Raw genomic sequence first — 20,206 nt, forward strand, 5'->3', positions numbered from 1 at the left:
TTTATTAATTTTTTTTCATTTTAGTCCTTACAAAATATGTTTATTTTATTTTTCATGATATTTTAGATGATATTTTTTTTTACCTGTTCAAAGCACTTTTTGTACGGTTCAAGTATTATGCAAAGTACTTTAAGAACAATAATAAAATAAATATATTTTATTAGAATTAAAACACAAAATATATTTAAGTCAAATAAAAAACGTTAAATTACAAAAATAAAAAATATATTTAAATCTTTATTTTAACATTCATACTCCAAATGTAAATGTAGTGCTTAAAAATTGGTTGAATTAAGTATATTTTTTATATATAATTTTTTCAATCATATATAAATTTTTAAAAAAAATTTACCATCCAAGATTTCTTCGGTGCATTTCACTATTTTCTTTTTAATTTTTACACATTTTATCGATCTTTCCAATATGTAATAAAATACTGATATATCCCTATATGTTATACCGTCACAATATTTTTTTAAACGATAAGAAAGTAGTTTAATTCATTTGATTAAACAGAATGGGAGTGGTTATTTGTAAAAAATGATATCATTTTGTTATAAAAGAGATAATAATTTGCACAAAAACTGAAAAACATAATACTAAAATACTTGAAAAAATTGAATTGAAAAATGCGTAAAAATTAAAATATGATGGTAAAATATATGAAAAACATATTTTTATTTTGACATATTTAACCAATGACTTTCATAGAATATTAATGTCATTTTTGTTTTTGCATTTTATGTTTATTTATGAATATTAATATTCTTCTATAATTTATATATTTTTTTCTCCCTTTTTTTCTTCTCGATCTATATTTAATCAAACAAAGAAGAAAAAGTTCATACATTCTTTGTATTGTCTCTTAACGACAAAAAAAAAATCACCAAATTTTCTAGTCTCTCCCGCTTTCTTTCTATTTTTCTCTTTCACTGAATACCGTTTTCTTTTATTAATGGGTTTAATTATTTTTTTATCTTAATTTATTTTTTACCTTTAAGTTGATCATTTTATTATTTATAGGTTTAATTAGGTTCTATACTTTTAAAAACATGCCCTTTATTTTTCAAAAAGTGTTCATCTTGGTTTTTTTTTTCATTTGCTAAGAATTTTTTTTTTGGAAAAAATAAGACCAAATCAAACTTATTTTTTTTAAAAAGAGAACTAATTGATTTCTTTTGTTTTGTGTTAGAGATAAAAGATATTTTCTAATCATCAAACTAAAAACTAATTCCACTTAGGATGTGTAACTGTTTTTAGTTAAAAAAAAATTATATAAAAAAAATAAACATATGTTATTTCATTAAATAAATTATTTTCTCTCACATGCAATAAAGTTTTACATCACTACTTTAATTCTTTGTATCAAATTACTAATCAAATCTTGTAAAAATAAAAATCCTAATTCAACTTTTTTTAAAAATTATAAAATTTAATTGAACCTTCAAATGCAGTAAAAACTTGAACCTTCAAATAATATTAAGAGAATCAAATTAAATCTTAAAAATAAACTAGAGGACAAAAAATTAATTAAACTTGCATGAGTTAAAGAGAGAGTGTAAAAATAAAATTAAATGAAGAAAGACACGAAGTTTATGAACGAAGCCAAAGATAAAATAAAAGGTGGGAGTTAAAGAGAGAAAAGTGACGTTGACACTCTTGCATGTTAATGTTGAAACGACAAATATGATGCAACACAGAGGCGTTAGAACTCGGAAGCCAAGGACATGGCTAAGACCCAAGAACAACAACCCCACCCTAACACATGGAACAACTCAAAACCACCCTTCCCTTCTCTTTCTTCTCCCTCAATTCATTCATTTCTTTATTTACTCTTCTTTTCTTCATTCTCTCACCAAAAAATGGCCAACATTAACAACATAGCTGCTCTCAAGCTCCAGCTTTACAACCACATCCGCTCCATGCACGATGAGGTGCCAACTTATCACTCACTCACTCCTCAGTCCTCACATGCTTTTTTTTTTATCAGATACGTAACCTAATCGATTGTTCAATTCTCGCAGGGAGTTGTCAATCAACAATTCCTTCAGCTTCAAGTCCTGAGGCAACCTTTTCGTTGCGACATCATCCTCAGACTTGTCACCACCTACTGTAATTCCTGCAAGGATCTCTTTTCTTCTCTCTCTCTCCAACTGTAAGCAGCATCGCATCCTTTCTAATCTTAATGACCCATTTTACCCCCTAATTATTATTAATGAATTTCATCATTTGAGATTTTCTTTTCTTTTTTGAAATTTATTTTACCATTTAAGTTTTTTTTTTGGTGCATTTTATCATCCAATTTTATTTTTCAGGATTCTTACTACCAAATTTTACTGCCTCAAAATGACGTTGTTAAGTAGAAATTAAAAACTCGATTGATAAAACTCCTGAAAAACAAACTATAAAATTCACAATACAATGATAATAAATTATGCAATTACGCCTATTTTCTAACATGTTTTTTTTTTTTTTTTAGTTAAAATTTATTAAAAATTATAAATTTTAGTGGCCCCACGCCGAGTGCGTTGCTGGCGCTTCTCTCTCTCTCTCCCTTTTTTTTTTCTTCCTAATTTATAAATTTAGGCTTCTTAGTAATAATTCTTTGGCTTCGTTGATCGGTTTGTGACTCCTCCTTCTCCTCGTGTGCAGTGACCAGGAGAGGGTTAATTATGAACGACTTAATGATCTCGCTCTGGATTTCTATGCGAGGACATCCAGGTAATGAATATCCTTGTCAAATGTTTTGCTGAGAATTTGTTGATGCTGTTGGTTGTTTACTGTTCAAAGTGGAAATTAAAATCTTATTGTATATGTGGATAACGTTTCCTTCTAATATAATGTAATGATGTATGTCAAATTAAGGCCTTGTAACTTGTTTGGTTTTATGTTTAGGGTTTAGGGTTGAAGCCTTCTAACTTTTCATGTTTTCTAAAATTTCTGTCTCCTGAACCCACATTTGAATGTTTGTTTCATGAGTAGATGGTTGTTTTCGAAAAAAGTTATCCCTTGAGCACCTGAAGAAAACAGGAGATAAGAAAACATCTCTCAACTGTTTCTGTCTTTTGGTTTTTAAAGCACTTGTTTTGGAAATCATTTTCGAAATGCAATTGATTTTGGATGAGAAATTGTTTGCCGTGTTTTTCCAAAAATGTGAAAAGAGTTGTTTTTCCCCCCCAAAAAAAAGGTTTTAGAAATCAATCAAGCCCTAAATGTTTTATTTTCCTTTGATGTTTTACATCTTCAAAGCTCAACTTTCTTGTGTCAACAAGGCATTCCCTGTTTAACACCTCGAAGGAGATTTTAAATGTGTCATTTGGGTGCCTGCACAGGGTGTTTTCTGTCCCATTTGTATAGTTGTGTTTCCTAAGTGTCAAATCAAATGTATAGAACCAGACTTCTATGGTAGATTCATGACTGTTGGATTTTTTTCTTTCAAAGAGAATTACAAAATTTTATTGTTGATGTGTTTTTTTACATCACATTAGTGATAATGAGCTAAGTGTATAAACCTGGATTTTTAATTATTTAGTTTTAGTTCTAACTTTTAACGGATCCTAATGGCTTCGTGTGATCTATGTAACTCATTTCACCTAGTGGGACAAGACTATTGTTGTTATTTAGAGTTTAGATTAAATATTTTGAGTAATAAGTTTCTAAGCTTTTCCTTGCTCATTGCAGCATTGGTGCAGAGGGTGTAAGACGTGCATGTGCTAGCCTTATTGAAGCATGTGAGAGGAAAGATAAGAATGGGTAAGGAAACTCCTCCATCATGAACCTGTAGTTTATATATACATGTGACATTAGAGAAACTTATAGGTTATAGTGGATGAATGATGATCTGTCTGGCTTTGTAGGATGAGTGATATATTTCCACCAAACTATGTTCCAAATCAATGAGTTTTGTGTGTATATGTAGCATATCTTATCGATGTGCTCTTGCCCTTATTCATTATCATTTTACCTACTTTGCCTCTACCTCCAAAATATCATTCCATTTTGGATGGTTACTTATTATCTTGGCTTGATTAGGCGAGCATGTCATGAATTTATTTTTTTGTAAGATATATAGGTTGCACCTGTTTAAAACATCCCTGTGATGAATAAGTTGTCTGATTATGCAAAATGGAAGTACCAGGATCTCGTTTTATCAAAGAAAGAGTACATTAGCATTTGCTTCCTTATGAATTGTTTCCATAAGCATATTTTATCAAGTGTATTCTATATGGATCTGGGTGGCTGGATTAATTGAATGCATAATTTGTTGAATGGTCATCGGTTGATTGATTAAGATTGTTGTGAATTCTATTTGAAGAAGTGAAGGTTTTTAGTCTGCTGAAATTTTGTATTGCATTTTTGGAAAATATAGACGAATATCAAATTATTACATACAGGCACTCAAAGAGTGGGGGATTGTATCATTGAACAATTGTTAATGTATATAAAACTAAAAGCATCATAGCAATCAATTATTTTATTCTTTCCCTTATTGTTAGACTCCCTAGATTTTGTTCAATTCGACCTTTTTTAATACTTTAAAGATTTACACTTTTCTTGTGATGTTTCAGTTGCTCCCTGGCTTTATACTGGACCAAGAACAGGTTTTCTTATTTGAGAGGCAGATTTGAAACCCTTGTGAAGGTACATCAATATCACTTTAGGTTTGGCTTCAAAGATAGATAAAATGCAGTTTCTTTTTCCCATCAGCAACAGTGTTTGTACCTGGCTTTTTTATATATAGTTAAACCTATTTGACATTCTGAGTTTGGTGTCGAAGATTGTGTGTGTACGTGCTTGGTTTATTAAGTAAAAGAATTTGAAAGATTTTTTAACTATTATTTTATGTGCCTGTACAATATCTTACACTCTCCTTTGTCTCCCTTTTTCTTTACTGATTGAATGTAACATGATTGCATCTACATACTTATGTGCTGAACAACCTACCTTGATTCACACAATTGGAGAGGAAGGTGGAGAAAGAGTGTTGGTAATTGTCACTTACAGATCTTAAGATTGCATGTGATCCTTCCTCTTATTATCAATGTGCTAAGGTTTTTATTCTTTTGGGTAATAGTTTTATTTGTTTATGTTTAATAAAGCTTTAGCGAATCAGTTTTATAACTAAACTTGTGGTGCTTTACTTATGATTTGGTTAATTCTGTAATAAATATGCATTGAATTTTTGTTGACTATTGTTGCTATGTGATTTTCAATGTGTGGCTGTTACTTTCTTATATAAGAAGGCAAAACAAGTTCTGTAAATTGGAATTTCTTGGTTTGTATTGGAAATTATTTATTTTTGCTGAATTTAGTAGGAACTTCAAATTTTCTAATTCTCATTATTTTTTATTGTGCAACTCTTAAATGCCACAGATGGAGAGGAATATTATCTATCTTGAGAATATGCTGTGAAAAGAATGGATCATTATGATATCTACAGATGAAGCATATCTGGTTGAAATTTCTGATGACTTGCCTTGGTAATTTCAGTAGCTATTTTATATGACTTGGCCACCGGTTTAGGTTCAGGATCATGTGATAATCGGTTTTCAGTGTACCTATGAACTTGTTTATGTATATCCAATTCAGCTTCATATTATGTGGTTATATTATTTATGGGCATAAGTCAGTAACCTACAAATGATATACAAGTATGAATGATTTCAAATTTCCTTTTGAAGGTTATATTTGGCCTTTGATGGTTTTTCTCTTCTATAATTTTCTTAATTAGTGATAGGTTATTATTGACATTTCATAATGTAGAGAATTCCTTGGGTGCTCTAGAACTACTTTTTGTTTCAAAATATTCTAATTTAAAGGTGGGCAATTGGAATTTGGAAGTCCTTATTAGTTTAAATTGTGGGGATGGGGACCAGAGCGGTGGGATACAATGGTAAATGCTTGCTTTTGCCCAATGATAGGTTAGCTAGATGCTGTGGAAGTAGGGTTCCTTGTAGAGTTTTAGTGAATGATTTCTCTAATTTGCTTTTATACTTTTTCTTTTACAATGAAAGAAAAATGCATTAAGGAAAATAAGAACCAAGTAGTTTTAAAAACTGTAGGCTGAGTAGGATGCCATCAAGCTGTACTAGTTTTTTGCTTTACATTTTTTTGTTATTCTTTTTTCCCTTTTGTTAATGATAGACAGAAAGACTGTGTTATAAAAACTGTTTTTGATAATAATGCTTTTGTCTTATTCCGATGTTATTTGTGTGTAATATAATATGAATTCACCAAGTACTATGTTCTAAACATGTTTTACTTTCTCATCAAAACCATTGGGTTATGCAATTACCCTTATTTATAATATTTGATATTTTGGGGTATAGGAGGGAAAACATGGTAGTGTTTCTTTATTATGGGTAATCGTGTCAAGATCCAAGATAGTAATGAACCTCCACTCTAGGTGTTGAGTTGAACTACGAAGCATGAACAGCAGTCCTATTTAAGTGTTGCAGTGCGGATATGTTTCCAACACTGACATGTTCCCGATAGTTATTTGACATATGCCAGACACTTCTCATTAAGTGTCCAATTATTCGAATCCTCCATACAATCCTAACACTTTAGCTGATACCTCCATATGAATGAACACATGCTAATGTTATTAAAAATATTCAATTTTTATATTTTTAGAAAAAATAAGCTTAAAGTATAATATAAAATATTAAAGTAATATAAAATATTATTCGACTCCTCCATACAAGTCTAACACTTTAGCTGATACCTCCATATGAATGAACACATGCTAATGTTATTGAAAATATTTAATTTTTATTTTTTTAGAAAAAATAAGCTTAAAATATAATATAAAATATTAAAGTAATGTCTTGCCTTTTTTTTGTGAGACTTTTTACCTAAAATAAACTTAGTGTTGTGATCCACTTGACTAGAGATATAGCCAATGTAGTAGTCCTTATAAGGCTTGGGCAGTTATCACCTTACAAAGCGGTTTTTGTAAGGTTGAGTTTGGCCCTAAGTCCAAATTCTAAGATGGTATCAAAGTCTATCGTAGATTAGTTATTGACCCATTCGCATTTGGTCCTTGTGCTAGATGTCTATTCTCACACATAAGGGTTGTTGTTAATCGGCCATCCACATTTGTCCGTGCTCTAGATGTCTAATCCTAGGCATGAGGGGGTTTGCTGAGATCCCTCATCAACTACAGTTATCGCCAATGTAGTCCTTATAAAGCTTGAGCAGTTCTCACCTTATTAAGCTCAAATTCTAAGACTTAGAAAGTTGGCTTAAGAAGGTGAGTATTCCTTACTGCTCCTCTCTAGTGACTTAGCAACATGGGAAAGTGGTGGTGATACTTACAAAGACACTTCAACACTCAAGTTAGAGTGGTATTGTACTAGAGAAGTAGTGGAGATAGAATGCACATCTGAACTAATCCTGAGCGTTTATTAATAGTGTGGGGGGTTAGGGTGAGTCAAAGCTATAGTAGCTGAGCTCCATGGCAAATACCAACAACCCTGGTAAGATGCTGGCTTCAAGTCTGATCATATTGTAATTTTTATTTGATAAACTATACTGGGGAGGTGATAGAAATACATCTGCAGTTGCTAGCATTCTATGGGATTTATTTTGGAAATCCTAAAGAATGGATGGATCTTCTCTAGGGCAACAAACATTTTCCTTGCAGGTAACCTAATAATCAAGTTACTTCTAAACATAAAAACTTGAGTTTGCGTCAATAGTATTCTATTTAATGAAGTTATTCAATAATTATTGGAAATTCATTAAGTTTGTTAGAGATATAGAACCAATAATATGCTTCTACTTAATACTTTAGATTTTTAGGAGTTTGTTCCTTGACATGATATTAGAGCCATTTTATTATCCAAATCGTCACAAGCCACTTTTGTCCTCCTTTGATTTTAAGCTGACTTTGCACATCTAAGTGACTTTATTTAATTAACTGTGTGCGTGTGAGGGGGGGACAGCTATTTATGCTTTGCCTTCTTGAGTAGCATATTTTAAGAGAAAAGGCTAATCCAAAAGAGACTCAAAATTAAATTCACATTGTCAACTTTTTCAAAAATGTACAGTTTAGTAAAGGAAAGTCTCCAATTTAAAACTACTACGAAGCTAATAAGGAAAATGGTTTTGAAAAGGAAAGTCTCAAATTTAATATATTCTAATAGAAAATGAATTTGACCAGAAAAGTCCCAAATTTAATATAATCTAATAAGGAAAAAGATTTTGAATACCTATTTATTTTCACCAGTACATGAAGATGATGCATAATCATAACAAAAACTCAAAAGTATAATTTTATGCTAATATTGTGACACGCACTATAGCATGCATGTCAATCTGATTTTTTTTTAATTTAATATAAAAAATGGAAAATGAGTTTTTAAAAAACTGCCTACTAACATAGATTGTTAGTTTTAATGATTTTCTTTTTCTTCTGTTTTTGGACCAAATCCATCTTTTAACATATTAATACAAATATATGACAAGTGTTTTTCACCACACCTGAAAAACTGTCTTCAGGTATGAGTTAAACCTTGTCATGTAGATTGATTGTAGAATTTTTATGTCAATGTCTTTAAAGTAGAACCATTATTAGAATTGACGGGCTTAAAATAGGTGGCACAAAGTCTGGAACATAATGGCATTGAAATGGTCTCAGTAATTTCCATAAAAGTACAGCTGTACAGAACTGGTATATTCTAATTACTAGTACATTATAATTTACAAATGATCTTTCATACCCTTTGTTTTATGAGGGTACTGGCACACATAGCTATCATTGGCTAATATTTAGTCACATGTCCCATTTACTTGAATATAAATACACAAACAAATGTTGTCCCCAAATAATTAAGCTCTGCTACCAGACAACATTTGTTTGTCTTTACTTATTTGGGGAATTTAAATCTGCAATGGAAAATGATAGGAACCAGAGATAGAGATAGAACAAAAGAAAACTGATATTGATATTAAAGTGAACACTTAGTGGAGGAATCCTCTTACAGTATGTATCAGGTAACAGATATAGAAGAATTACGGAAAAAACAACAATTGGATTGAAGCAAAGCTCCCTTACAAGAAGAATAGAAGATAAGTAAAATGCAAAGATACTCCTACTACTGAGAGAGAACCAGACTTCTCTACTCAGTCCCAAACCAATTTTTAATTCTCTGCTGCCCCCTCCATTCCATTGCTACTGTCCAAATACTTATTCCCAATGCAAGCATGATTCCTGCAGCTCTTTCCTCCTCTCCCACACTGCCACTTGCCAATTCTGTTACTCCCTTCCCCATTATTTGTCTATCTCCCTCCTTACTTGCCGCTTGTCCCCTTCTCCTCTCATAAACCCTTATATCTTGTTTGGGCCTAATCTCCTCACCTTCCACTTCCTTCTCCCTCTCTTTACCTCTTCTTCTATACACATTAATTATAGGCCAATCAGAAAAGTTAGCACCTCTTTTTCAAAATAATCTCTTCCAACCAAAGCCTTCTAGTTTTGCTTCTTTAGGGTGGATGCTTTTCTGCTTTTTAATTTTTTTAATGAAAAATGACTAGAAATTCTCTAGGGACATCTGCAAGGATGCATGTATTCATTGTTTGATGAGGTAAATAAACCCTTATTATTGATTTAATTCTGATCAATTGATTGGAAAAAGGATCTCTCTGAGGTTTCATCCTCTTCAAAATTTTGTCTTTTACCTTAATTTGGTTTGTGAGGATAGCATTACTAGCTCTTTGTATACGGGGAGACTCAAGCTTGTCTCAGTATCTTTCAATTCAAATTGTGTTTGAACACTTTGTCTGAATTTTTTCAATATACTTTTTTTTTTGTTTGGAGAACTTGCATCAACATCTAATACAGAAATTTTCTTCCTAATGATCTTCTGCATCGATGTTGCTAAAAACTGTTGACATGCTTAACTATGTTTTCTTGCCTTTACTTGCAGGGGTAGTGAACAATCAACTTAGTCGGATATATTCTCTGAAAAATACTGGGAAACCAGATTGCACTGCACAGCCGATTGGAACACATTTTGCAGATGTAGTTTTAGTTTTTCTGACTACTACTTCTATATCTACAGTCATATTCCGAAAGTTGACTTCTGTAAGCTGGGTTCCCTACTAGCTCATGAAATGGAGGAAAATCGGGCAAGGTAGCTTACATTGTCCATCATCTATTGCAGTTGTGCCGGCTGGTTGTGCTCATATATATGCTTTGTTATTTCTTTGATTGGACATTTAGTCTATAACAGGAACTTGGGATTTTTAAATGCCAGAAAAATAGTTGAATTGTTCTTTTTTAATATTAAGGCAACAAGGAAACTGGCCAAGAGGGGGGGGGGGGGGGGGGGGGCGGATAACAAGAAAACAGAATGCCTATATTTGTTTTTTTACTTCATACACTGTGCAGCTGTCTTTATTCTATTTTTTTTCCTTTTAAATTACAGAAATATTTATGTCAAAGTAACTCTTGACCTAAAAACATGAGCTGTGGAGCTATGGCTTAATAACTGTTTTTGTTAGAGATAGAAACCGATTATTCAAAGCAAAACCTTCATAACCAAGTTGTTACGGCTTTGATTTTTACTATCCTAATTTTTCATAATAAATAAATCAAATTTCAGCACTCATGCATTTTCTTTGCTTTGAAGTTCAAACTCAAAAACCTGTAACCTCTTTTGTCGTTGCATCTTTTTTAAGTATAACTTCAGTGTAACATGTTAAAATTTAAAAGATCTTGATTGCAGCATATGGTGAGTTATGGTTCTGTTATTCAGGCTTTAGACCATCTGGCAAACTATATATCTTTTATGCTTTACCATTTTAAGTATGTGATGAACCATTCCTTGCACTCATAAGCATGAAGGTAATATAAACCTAAAACATATTTAACTAAAAAAAAGAAAAAATAAAATAAAAATAATCTGTTCTGTAGTTTTTATTGTTATTCTTCACAGTAATTGATATGAAAATCCTACGAGGTACCTTTTTTATGTTAATTGACATAATGAGAAATGTGCTTTTATTATGTAATTACAGTTAGGAAGCATGTCAGATGAGTACTCGCCTTTTGAATCTTCCTGGGCTTGTTATATAAGTGATTGCTTCTACACAAGTAGTTCTGTTCTGTTCTAGAGATGACATCTAGCATTGAAAAACATGCGTTTGTTTGGAACTTAATTTCCTAGTTGTGTATTCCTCAGTCTAATGGGAGTGCAAGTACATTGGTACATTGTGTATTCGACTTCTTATTTGAGGGGCACATTTTCTGAACCTTAGAATATGTTTTGTAGGAGGGGTTTGATTTTTAATTTTATTTAGCAATGAGAAACTGATATGTCAGCTTATAAGTTCTCAACCCATGACTTATTTTTTTTTTCTTTTTTTTTATGAAGTTTTATAAATATATAAATTCAGAAATGAAAAATTAGCCTTGGATCACAAATGCCTCCAAACCCCTCCTTCCATTGTTTCATCTTCCCTTTTGGTTACTGTGTTGGTTTTCTTGAATAATTATGCCATTTGCGGGTTATGAACTCAATTTTAGTGGGAAAATTGTGCCTATACGATAAAATTGTGAAATTATCGTTACTATCATTTATTCCCATAAGAATAAATATGTAATCTTACCTGAATATCTTGAATTTATTTGTTAATATGATTAAACCTGCAGTCCAATAAAGTCAAAGATATTGTAAAAACTGAATCATTTTGTTTTTAATACCAGGCAGCTAGGTAAGTATTGATTTCCACACTATTTCCTCAATAGTATCAAATGAAGATTATCTTATTTTTGAAACTAGACATGGCAACAGGACGGAGACAGGTAATGTCTCCACAATCCTCGACCCTGACTCTCCAATATGTCTCCATACCTGTATCTGATATCCGACAGGTTAAAATTTATTATCTCATCCCCGTACTCGTTGGGTATCGGGTATCAGGTATCTTCGACCTCGTTCCGTACCAGATTCAAATTAGAAAACTATTTTTTTTTGTAAAGAAAATATTAAAAATTTGATTTTAGAAAAAATAAATTGATTGTTAAACATTTATTTTTAATTACTTATATGTCAATGAATTTATTATAGCATGTGTTTACAAAAATTGTTAAGAAAAGAATATTAAATTATGTAAAAATTCTAAAATAAAATTAATTAATAATAAAAATTTTAGGCCTTTTGATTAAATTATGCAAAAATTCTAAAAATTTAAAGTGGCGAGGCAGGTCCAGGTTCGGGGTCGGGATGGATGTAGTATTCCCATACCTGTACTTGTATCCGATGTTTGGTGACTGAGAAAAATCCGAACCCATACCTGGTTAACTCGGGTATTACTCGTCAAAGTCGAAACGGATTCGAATGAGTATTCATGGATACGGATTTTCTTGTCATGTTTATTTGAAACACAACATCCCTTAACATTGTACTACCTGTTGTATCTGCTCATTAGTCATTATTAATGCATCTCCTTCTGGCTCTAGGTCATTTCTTGGCTAACATTCAAGGGCCAAAGCAATTTAATTCGTGAATCCCTTAATTCTTTCGAAGGGTGTATTTGGATGTGCGGAAGAGAAAAGAATGAAAGAAAATTAAAAAAAATATTTGAATTAAAATAAAAAGAAAGAGATGTGAGATTCACATATAATTTTGAAAATTTTCTCTTTTTCTTTTATTTCTTCACAATCAAACACACTCACTAACCCATGCTTGTGTAAAGGAATAAGATAAGATTATAATTTTTAAAAAGGTTAAAATATAACTTTCATCTTTTTTATTTTTTTAAATCTACGATTTCAGTTCTTTTAATTGAGATATTTTGTTATCTACTTTTAAAAAATTCACATTTTTAGCCCTCCTATTTTTTAATTTAGACATGTCGTCTCTCATTTTTAAAAAATTTGGGATTTTAATTCCCTTGATTAATTTTAAGTTTGTTGGCTGTATATTTTTTTAATTCTTTTTTAGTAAATTAAGTTTGCTAGCAATTAAATAATTTTAAAACAAATATTTGTCATGTGTATAATAAACAAATCGTTGTTAGTTAACATTTACAAAGTACATAGATCAATGTTTGAAATTGGCCACAATGATTAAAATTACGGATTTTTTAAAAATAGAGGACAAAATGTCTCAATTAAAAAAAATGAGAAATTAAATTTATAAACTTTTTAAAAGTGAATGATAAAATGTCTCAATTAAAAAATGAGAGACTAAAAGCACAAATTTGAAAAAATAAGAGGATGAAAATTGAATTTTAGCCTTTTCAAAAATAATAATTTGGTTAATGGAATAAAGTTCTTAGGATTATTATTCAAAACTATTTGATAATTTACTTGAAGGTGTGTTTGGTTTAGAGCAAAAAAAATTTAAATTAAAGTAGAGGGTAAAAGGTGTGAATTTCAATTAATAAAGTGTAGAATTTATTTGATACACCTTTATTTAGTTTGTGAATCCAACACAAGTTAGAGAAACAACTTTATAGCTCATAATAGTTTTATGTAGCTCATAATTGATGTAAGAAATCAAATCTAACTTGTGTTGGATTCACAAACTAATTTAACAATATTCCTAAATCCTATAACCTCTAAATAATTCACATCATAACCATACAAGTTATATACAACAAGAAAAAAAGTAAAAAAAAAATGAATAAAAAGAAATCACAAGTATTTTTTTCATTGTTTAATTAAGGAGAAAAAAGAATTTGGGGCAGCATTTAAAAAATGTCTCTTATTAAGTAGACAGAAAATGACAAAATAATAAAATAATAAATTTACTCAAACAGTATTATAAATCATTAAATATTATTTTAGATTCACATAAAAAATTTATAATAACTCGTGTGATGCTCAATTAATGAGTTAGATCCCTTAAAACAAATCAATCAATATAATTTCATGTTTTTCATGAATAAAAAATAAAGGAATAATTTTTTTCTTGCACGATCTCTTTTTTACTTTTTCTTTCCAACTCAAAAAAGAAGAAAATAATTAATTTTTTTCCCATCCGAATAAGAAATGAGAAAAAAAAAAACAACAAATTCTATTTTCCGGTGTGTATATTTGATATTGGTCTTGTTTCCCCCACCATATATTACCTTAGCAAAAGCGCCAGATAGATTAGCCATCACATGCTCGCTAAGCATTGTATGTGGCGAGTGAGTGAGTGAGTGAGTAAGCAAGCATATGGCGAGTACCTTCTGCTTACTCCACTCTCCCCTCTATCAATTCCCATCTTCATCTTCTTCTTCTTCTGGGCCCATAAAATTGCGAGCTTCCACAACATCTTGCTTGGGGCAGCAAGACAAAGAGCCACTCTGCAACAGAAGAACCGTTCTTTTGACCAGCATCGCTCTTCTTCCGTTTCGCCGTTTGAAGCGGGCCCCAGCTCTCGAATCCCCACCTCCACCTCCACCCCCTAGTAACTTTGTTTTCTTCCGTTACTCTACTCATCTCTCTCATGTTATCATATCATTTATATCTTACAATAATGTGATTGTATTTATGTGGTGAACAAAAAAAAAGGTTTGAATTTCCGCTGGGAGAGATCTTCACATTAAGTGTCAGACCCTGTCTCGAATAGTATTGTCTTTCAATAAAGAGCCTACATATGATGCGTAATTTGGGCCCGTGAATTAGCAATTAGTAACCCAGAAAAAGGAATAGTGTTTTTTTTTTCTTGGGTTGGCTTATAGCAACTGATTTTTTTTTTATAGTTATGATGCTTGACATAGATTTTTGACTTACCATGATATTAGTACGGACTATCCATCAGCTTTGTTGATGATTGCTTGATAGATTTACTCTACTTATTCAGTTATTTGAGAATTGTAAAATGACAGGGAAATGTACTGAATATGTTACCACTGCGTGCCTGTGTGAAACGTGTATCACAGTAATTTAGGAGTGCTCATGAGTCATAGGTCACTAGCATTCAAGATTAGGAGCCTAGATTCAAATGTAAGATAGTACCTATTTGGTTGAATGCAATGTGTTGTTTTCCGAATTTAAGAGATATGGATTTAAAGTGTCACTTCCTAGATATGCACGCTTTGATTTCGGTGAGCATTTTTAAGCTCGAAGAGTTTTAATGGAACAGTGATACATTTGGCAGAAAATTATGTCTAATTTACAGATTGAAGAGAATGAAATGAGGGGAATATGCAATAGATGTTCTCTCCTTTTTTGCCCCTTAATATTCAGAAGAAAAATTCAAAACTTGTTTCCATGCGAATGCAATAGAATGGTTTCCAGTTGCGACTTGTGAATATGCATGTTCCTTCTTTTTTGTATCCAGAATACTGTAAATACTAGAATTTTCAATTCTTTTCCTCAAGGATGAAAAATAAATGGACACTTAGAAACTTTCTTAAGGAATGGATGAAAAAAACTTACTGATTTGCTACTTTTTGCTTGTGATATGTTATATATTATCAGACTGATTTGTTATAATTTAAAAGGAATGGCTGATTATTTTAAATCCATTACAATATACCATTAGAGCTCCATACACATGTCAAAAGTAGAATACTGTAAAGTTCCTTGCTCTATTATTATATATTTCTATTATTCATGAATTCATGAATGCCTCATGAGGTCTGCCCTTTACACCCCTAGGGAAAATTGGATTTCAGGGACCTCAGGTGTTGTGCTGCATTTTATTTTTCATGTCCTTGTGTTTAAGTCTGGGATGTCGATGATAGTATATTACCATATATAAATGTTAGTAATGGACTACAGTCTTCTTTTTTGTAGTAACTTGTGTAATTATTCATTCTCCTTGCAGCAGAAGAAACCGACGTGAAGACACAAGAGGATAACCAGGAAGCCGAGGTTTGTGTGCGGTTAAGATCAGATACAAATGTTGTTGAATAGTAAATTTTTGCTCATCGTATTTGTGCTTTGGATGTTTAGTGTGTTCTAAACTTTGTAGTTTCTATGGACAGAAAGCACCTGAAGTGGACCAACCGTCAAATTCCTTTCTGCTTCTCCTGAATGGAATTGGAATATTTTCTTCTGGTGTGTTGGGTGCTCTCTATACACTTGCTCAGAAAGAAAAGTCCACTGCTGTTGCAACAATAGAAACAGTAAGCTTATATGCACTCTAATGATTCTTGGAAACTGGTAAGATGTGTGTTAGCCTTTGAGGAATGTCTCTCTTCCAAAGAATCATACAGTAAAAAAGGGAAATTAGGGAGTATTCTCCTCCTTCTGCTACTAAAGGATAAAAAATGATTGTTCATTTTCCATTTAATTTCATTTAATTTTTTTTCTTCTAAAAATCATTTAAGCAGTATATTTTACTGGTTAATCTGCACAGATGAGCAGCAAACTGAAGGAAAAGGAAGAACTGATTGTTTCCTTGAAGAAGAACTATGAGTTGAAGTTACTAAACAAGCGGGAGGAACAAGCCAAGCTACTTGAAAAGGCAAAGGAAGAGCAACTGGCACTGATAAACCAACTGAATTCTGCAAACAGTACTATTAACCGCTTGGGGCAGGAGCTTAAAAATGAGAGAAGTTTGATTGAGGACCTGAAACTTCAAATTGACCGACTTAAAGCTGAGCTTTCAAAGACTGATACAGATAAGAAGGATCTTGAAAACAATTTGAAAGAAAAGATAGATTCCATTGGTGTTTTACAAGAAAGAATCAATCTGCTGAGTGTGGACCTCAAGGACAAAGAAGATGCTGTTCAGATTCTCAATTCATCCCAAGCAGAAAAGGAGTTGGAATTGAAGAGTTTGAAGTCTACCTATGAGCAAACCAAGGATGACTTAATAAATGTTCAATTGCAGATTCAAGGGTTGAAAGATGAACTACTGAAAACCCAAGAGGAACTAGAAGCTAAAGATTCCTTGGTGATAGAACTAAATTCAAGAGTGAGTTCCTTAACTATTGAGAACAATAATTTTAGGAGTAAATGTGATGTCATGGAGAAGGAATACAATGATCTAAAGTTCAGTGCTGTAAAGAAGGCTGCTTTGGACTCTAAGGTTTTAAGAGAAAAAGAAGAGGAGCTTCATCAGCTAAAGGATCAGTTTGAACTTGCCCTAGGTGAAGCAAGCAAAAGCCAGATCGTCATTGCTGATTTATCCCAAGAAAGAGATGATTTGAAGGAGGCTCTAGATAATGAATCTAGCAAGGTGAATCATTTGAAGCAAGAACTCCAAGTTACCCAGGAGAATCTTGCAAAATCAAGAAATGAGTCTGCTGAATTGGAAAACCTTCTAACTTTGTCAAACAAACTGTGCAAAGAGCTCGAGCTCGAGGTCTCTAAGCTCTCGTCTGAGCTCACTGAGGTTAATGAATCGCTACAGAGAAACCTTGATGATGCGAAACATGAGGCAGAAATGCTAGCAAGTGAGCTTACAACTGCCAAGGAACACTTGAAGGAAGCACAAGCAGAGCTGCAAGGTGTGTCAAAAGAATTGACAGCTGCTCTTGAAAAGAATGATAGCCTACAAAAAGAATTAGTTGAAGTCTACAAAAAGGCTGAAAGCACAGCAGAGGATTTGAAGGAACAAAAACAGTTAGTTGCTTCTCTGAACAAAGATTTACAAGCATTAGAGCAGCAAGTCTCAAAAGACAAGGAGTCCCGAAAATCTCTTGAGAGGGACCTGGAGGAGGCGACCATATCACTAGATGAAATGAACCGAAATGCGGTGATCCTTTCTGGGGAACTACAGAGAGCTAATTCTCTTGTTTCTAGCCTTGAAAAAGAGAAAGATGTGCTTATTAAGTCCCTAACCAACCAAAGAAATGCATGCAAAGAGGCCCAAGACAACATTGAAGATGCTCATAACCTTATCATGAAACTTGGCAAAGAAAGAGAGAATTTAGAGAAAAAAGGTAAGAAATTTGAAGAGGAATTGGCTTCTGCCAAGGGTGAGATATTGCGCTTGAAGAGTCGAATCAATTCTTCAAAAGTTGCTGTTAACAATGGCCCAGTGCAGAAAGATGGAGGTGAAAAAAAGGTCAACCCTTCAAAAGTTGCGGTAAACAATGAGCAAGCACAGAAAGATGAAGGTGAAAACAAGGTTACTGTAAGTGCACGGAAGACTGTCAGAAGAAGAAAGGCTAATCCACAATAACAGAGAAATTAGAGAGTTTTCTATTAAAAATATTCCGATTAGGATCATGATATTCTGTAATAAACTATTTGGAAGCCAGTTGATTCTATTCACTTTTGGCATGCAAATATTTTCATGTTTTGCAATAGTATTGTACAAATTAAATGACACTGTAGGAATTGTTAAGCTAAGCTTTTTGGAGAGTTGATTTCTGATAGTAAACCTAAAAAAAAAGGTAAGAATACTATTACCAACCTTAGTCTGCAACATTATACATTAGTGTATATACAGCTACTTTTCCATGTCTATGAAGCAAATCGACAAGCTTGTTGCCACTGCTCTTTTTCCTGAACTGTACTACTGGTGATTCAGTTAACTCTGCCTCCTCCCATCTCTTTTATTTGTGGAGAAACGCTAGCAACACAATTTTTATTGATTGAAATTTATTGAAATCATAAAATTTTGTTAGTTTCGTGTCTTATTTAAGGAACGCCACTTATGATTTTGTGATTTTCAATCCTTTTTAACCAATAATACATAGTATGTTAGGAATGTGTTATAAAGTGTGTTTATTAGCGCTTCTCTTATTTGTTTTCATTTGTCAGATGTTGTTTTTATTTATTCAGCTAATGTGTTAAAACATCATTTTGATAGCAACATATGTGGCAGAATGAAATCCTGATATTCAAGCTTTAGTGCATCTAGCAAAATATTACACATTATCACTTCGCGTGATGAACCATTGCTTGTTCTCATAACATGAAGGTAATGTAAATCTAAAGTCCAAATAAATGTAGTTTGGTGTTAAATTTGTGGAGAATAATTTGGGTTCGATCTCTACAGAATACACAGTTGAGGAGGAATGACAAACTTAAGTGTGACTAAATTTCCCGAACTGAATGATTATCATTGTTGTTAATAAAAAAATATAAACCTAAAGCACTTGTAATTTTTTTTTCCTTGACAATTAAAAACAGACAAATATTGTTACCTATTTTACGGAAATTCTTCATAGTAACCAATGTCAAAATCCTACAACGTATCTTTTTTACGTTATTTGACATGTGATTAATATGCTTTTACTGTTAAAAAACATGTGAAATGAGTTGTTGAACACTGTACTCCTCACTCCTCTGTTTGAAGCTCGAGGACATTTGTACAACTGCACTACATACTCAAACAAAGTCTATATATTTTCAGGCACTTCTTGTGCTTCGAAGTCACTTTAATAATATTTTCATTTAGTTTTAAAAATATATTTTTTGAAGGATTGAACTTTTTTTATTATGTATGGGCGTGCATGCATCTCATTTGAGTAACTAGTTAATTAAGTGTGTAATTGGATATGGGTTTGTAGAATTAGTTTTGAATAAACATGATTTTATAGACGTGAGTATGTAGTAGCATGATTTTTTTTGGATAACATTAGAAAATTGATTTGGACACACAATGTTTGGAAATTGCACTCAATTAATTTTGACACAATTTTGGGTATGCAATTACTAAAATGACTTGAGTTTAACTAAGGTTATAAACATGGAACAAATAGCATGCCTAAAGGTATAATGGAATAAATAATACGACTCAAGTTAGTATTGATGCAAAAGCTACTTCTGATAGCTTCAATGAGACTAGAGTTGATCGACACTCGAATGTCCACATAGTTGGAATGTTTCTGTCTACCATTTCGTTGTTCTCTAATTTTATTTAGAAGATGACAGTGGAGTTTAAAACTTAGAATCATGTTTTCAACACATTGCCAAATATCACGGTCAGCCAAAAAATTATGTTTGATTCATCCTAGACTCAAGTTGAGGTATGTAAAATGTGGATCCAAACATGCCCTAACTACATGTTTGAATACCCATTTGAGATAGTATACATGCAATGTAAGCCATCTTAGCTTGTGTCTTTTTCTCAAGTTGATATAACGTGACTACTTGATGTTAATCCAAAAACACACTAAGTGCAACCAACCAGAAATTTTGCACAATGACACATAGGAAGAGGACAAATCCCAGTTTTGTTACCATGTATAGTTGAACGTCAGTGTGGTGACTTCTGTTTTCTAACAGGAAAAAATGTAGCATCTTCTATGAACCTTTTATTTATAAAACAATATTTTATTAAAATATAGAAACAATTAA

General features: G+C 32.1%; 2 protein-coding genes across 3 annotated transcripts; both read left to right on the forward strand.

Moving 5' to 3' along the window:
• Positions 1-1,766: 1,766 nt before the first annotated feature.
• LOC114374636 (histidine-containing phosphotransfer protein 1-like) lies at positions 1,767-11,427 on the forward strand. The gene is made up of 8 exons (XM_028332303.1): positions 1,767-1,934; positions 2,025-2,155; positions 2,653-2,721; positions 3,682-3,753; positions 4,569-4,641; positions 5,374-5,480; positions 9,933-10,139; positions 11,026-11,427. Exons 1-6 carry the CDS (start codon positions 1,863-1,865, stop codon positions 5,410-5,412), a joined length of 456 nt encoding a protein of 151 aa, XP_028188104.1. The 5' UTR covers positions 1,767-1,862; the 3' UTR covers positions 5,413-5,480; positions 9,933-10,139; positions 11,026-11,427.
• A 2,663-nt stretch (positions 11,428-14,090) lies between these two features.
• Positions 14,091-18,361, forward strand: LOC114376076 (MAR-binding filament-like protein 1). 2 transcript variants are annotated; one of them, XM_028333994.1, is made up of 4 exons: positions 14,091-14,408; positions 15,774-15,820; positions 15,934-16,074; positions 16,308-18,361. In XM_028333994.1, the coding sequence occupies exons 1-4, from the start codon at positions 14,174-14,176 to the stop codon at positions 18,078-18,080; spliced, it is 2,196 nt and encodes a 731-aa protein (XP_028189795.1). In that variant the 5' UTR covers positions 14,091-14,173; the 3' UTR covers positions 18,081-18,361. The 2 variants fall into 2 exon arrangements, with proteins under 2 accessions (XP_028189795.1, XP_028189796.1); XM_028333995.1 differs by having other exon boundaries at positions 15,777-15,820.
• The last annotated feature ends 1,845 nt before the right edge of the window (positions 18,362-20,206 follow it).

Source organism: Glycine soja, chromosome 11 (assembly GCF_004193775.1).
Source record: "Glycine soja cultivar W05 chromosome 11, ASM419377v2, whole genome shotgun sequence".
Lineage (NCBI taxonomy): Eukaryota > Viridiplantae > Streptophyta > Magnoliopsida > Fabales > Fabaceae > Glycine > Glycine soja.

What these genes read in the sequence shown, in the direction of transcription:
- LOC114374636 (XM_028332303.1), top strand. Translation starts at nt 1,863, where the DNA reads ATGGCCAACATTAACAACATAGCTGCTCTCAAGCTCCAGCTTTACAAC. An exon ending in TTCTATGCGAGGACATCCAG is followed by an intron (nt 2,722 to 3,681) that starts GTAATGAATATC and finishes TGCTCATTGCAG; the next exon opens with CATTGGTGCAGAGGGTGTAA. An exon ending in GAGAGGAAAGATAAGAATGG is followed by an intron (nt 3,754 to 4,568) that starts GTAAGGAAACTC and finishes GTGATGTTTCAG; the next exon opens with TTGCTCCCTGGCTTTATACT.
- LOC114376076 (XM_028333994.1), top strand. Translation starts at nt 14,174, where the DNA reads ATGGCGAGTACCTTCTGCTTACTCCACTCTCCCCTCTATCAATTCCCA. An exon ending in ACCTCCACCTCCACCCCCTA is followed by an intron (nt 14,409 to 15,773) that starts GTAACTTTGTTT and finishes TTCTCCTTGCAG; the next exon opens with CAGAAGAAACCGACGTGAAG. An exon ending in AGGATAACCAGGAAGCCGAG is followed by an intron (nt 15,821 to 15,933) that starts GTTTGTGTGCGG and finishes TTCTATGGACAG; the next exon opens with AAAGCACCTGAAGTGGACCA.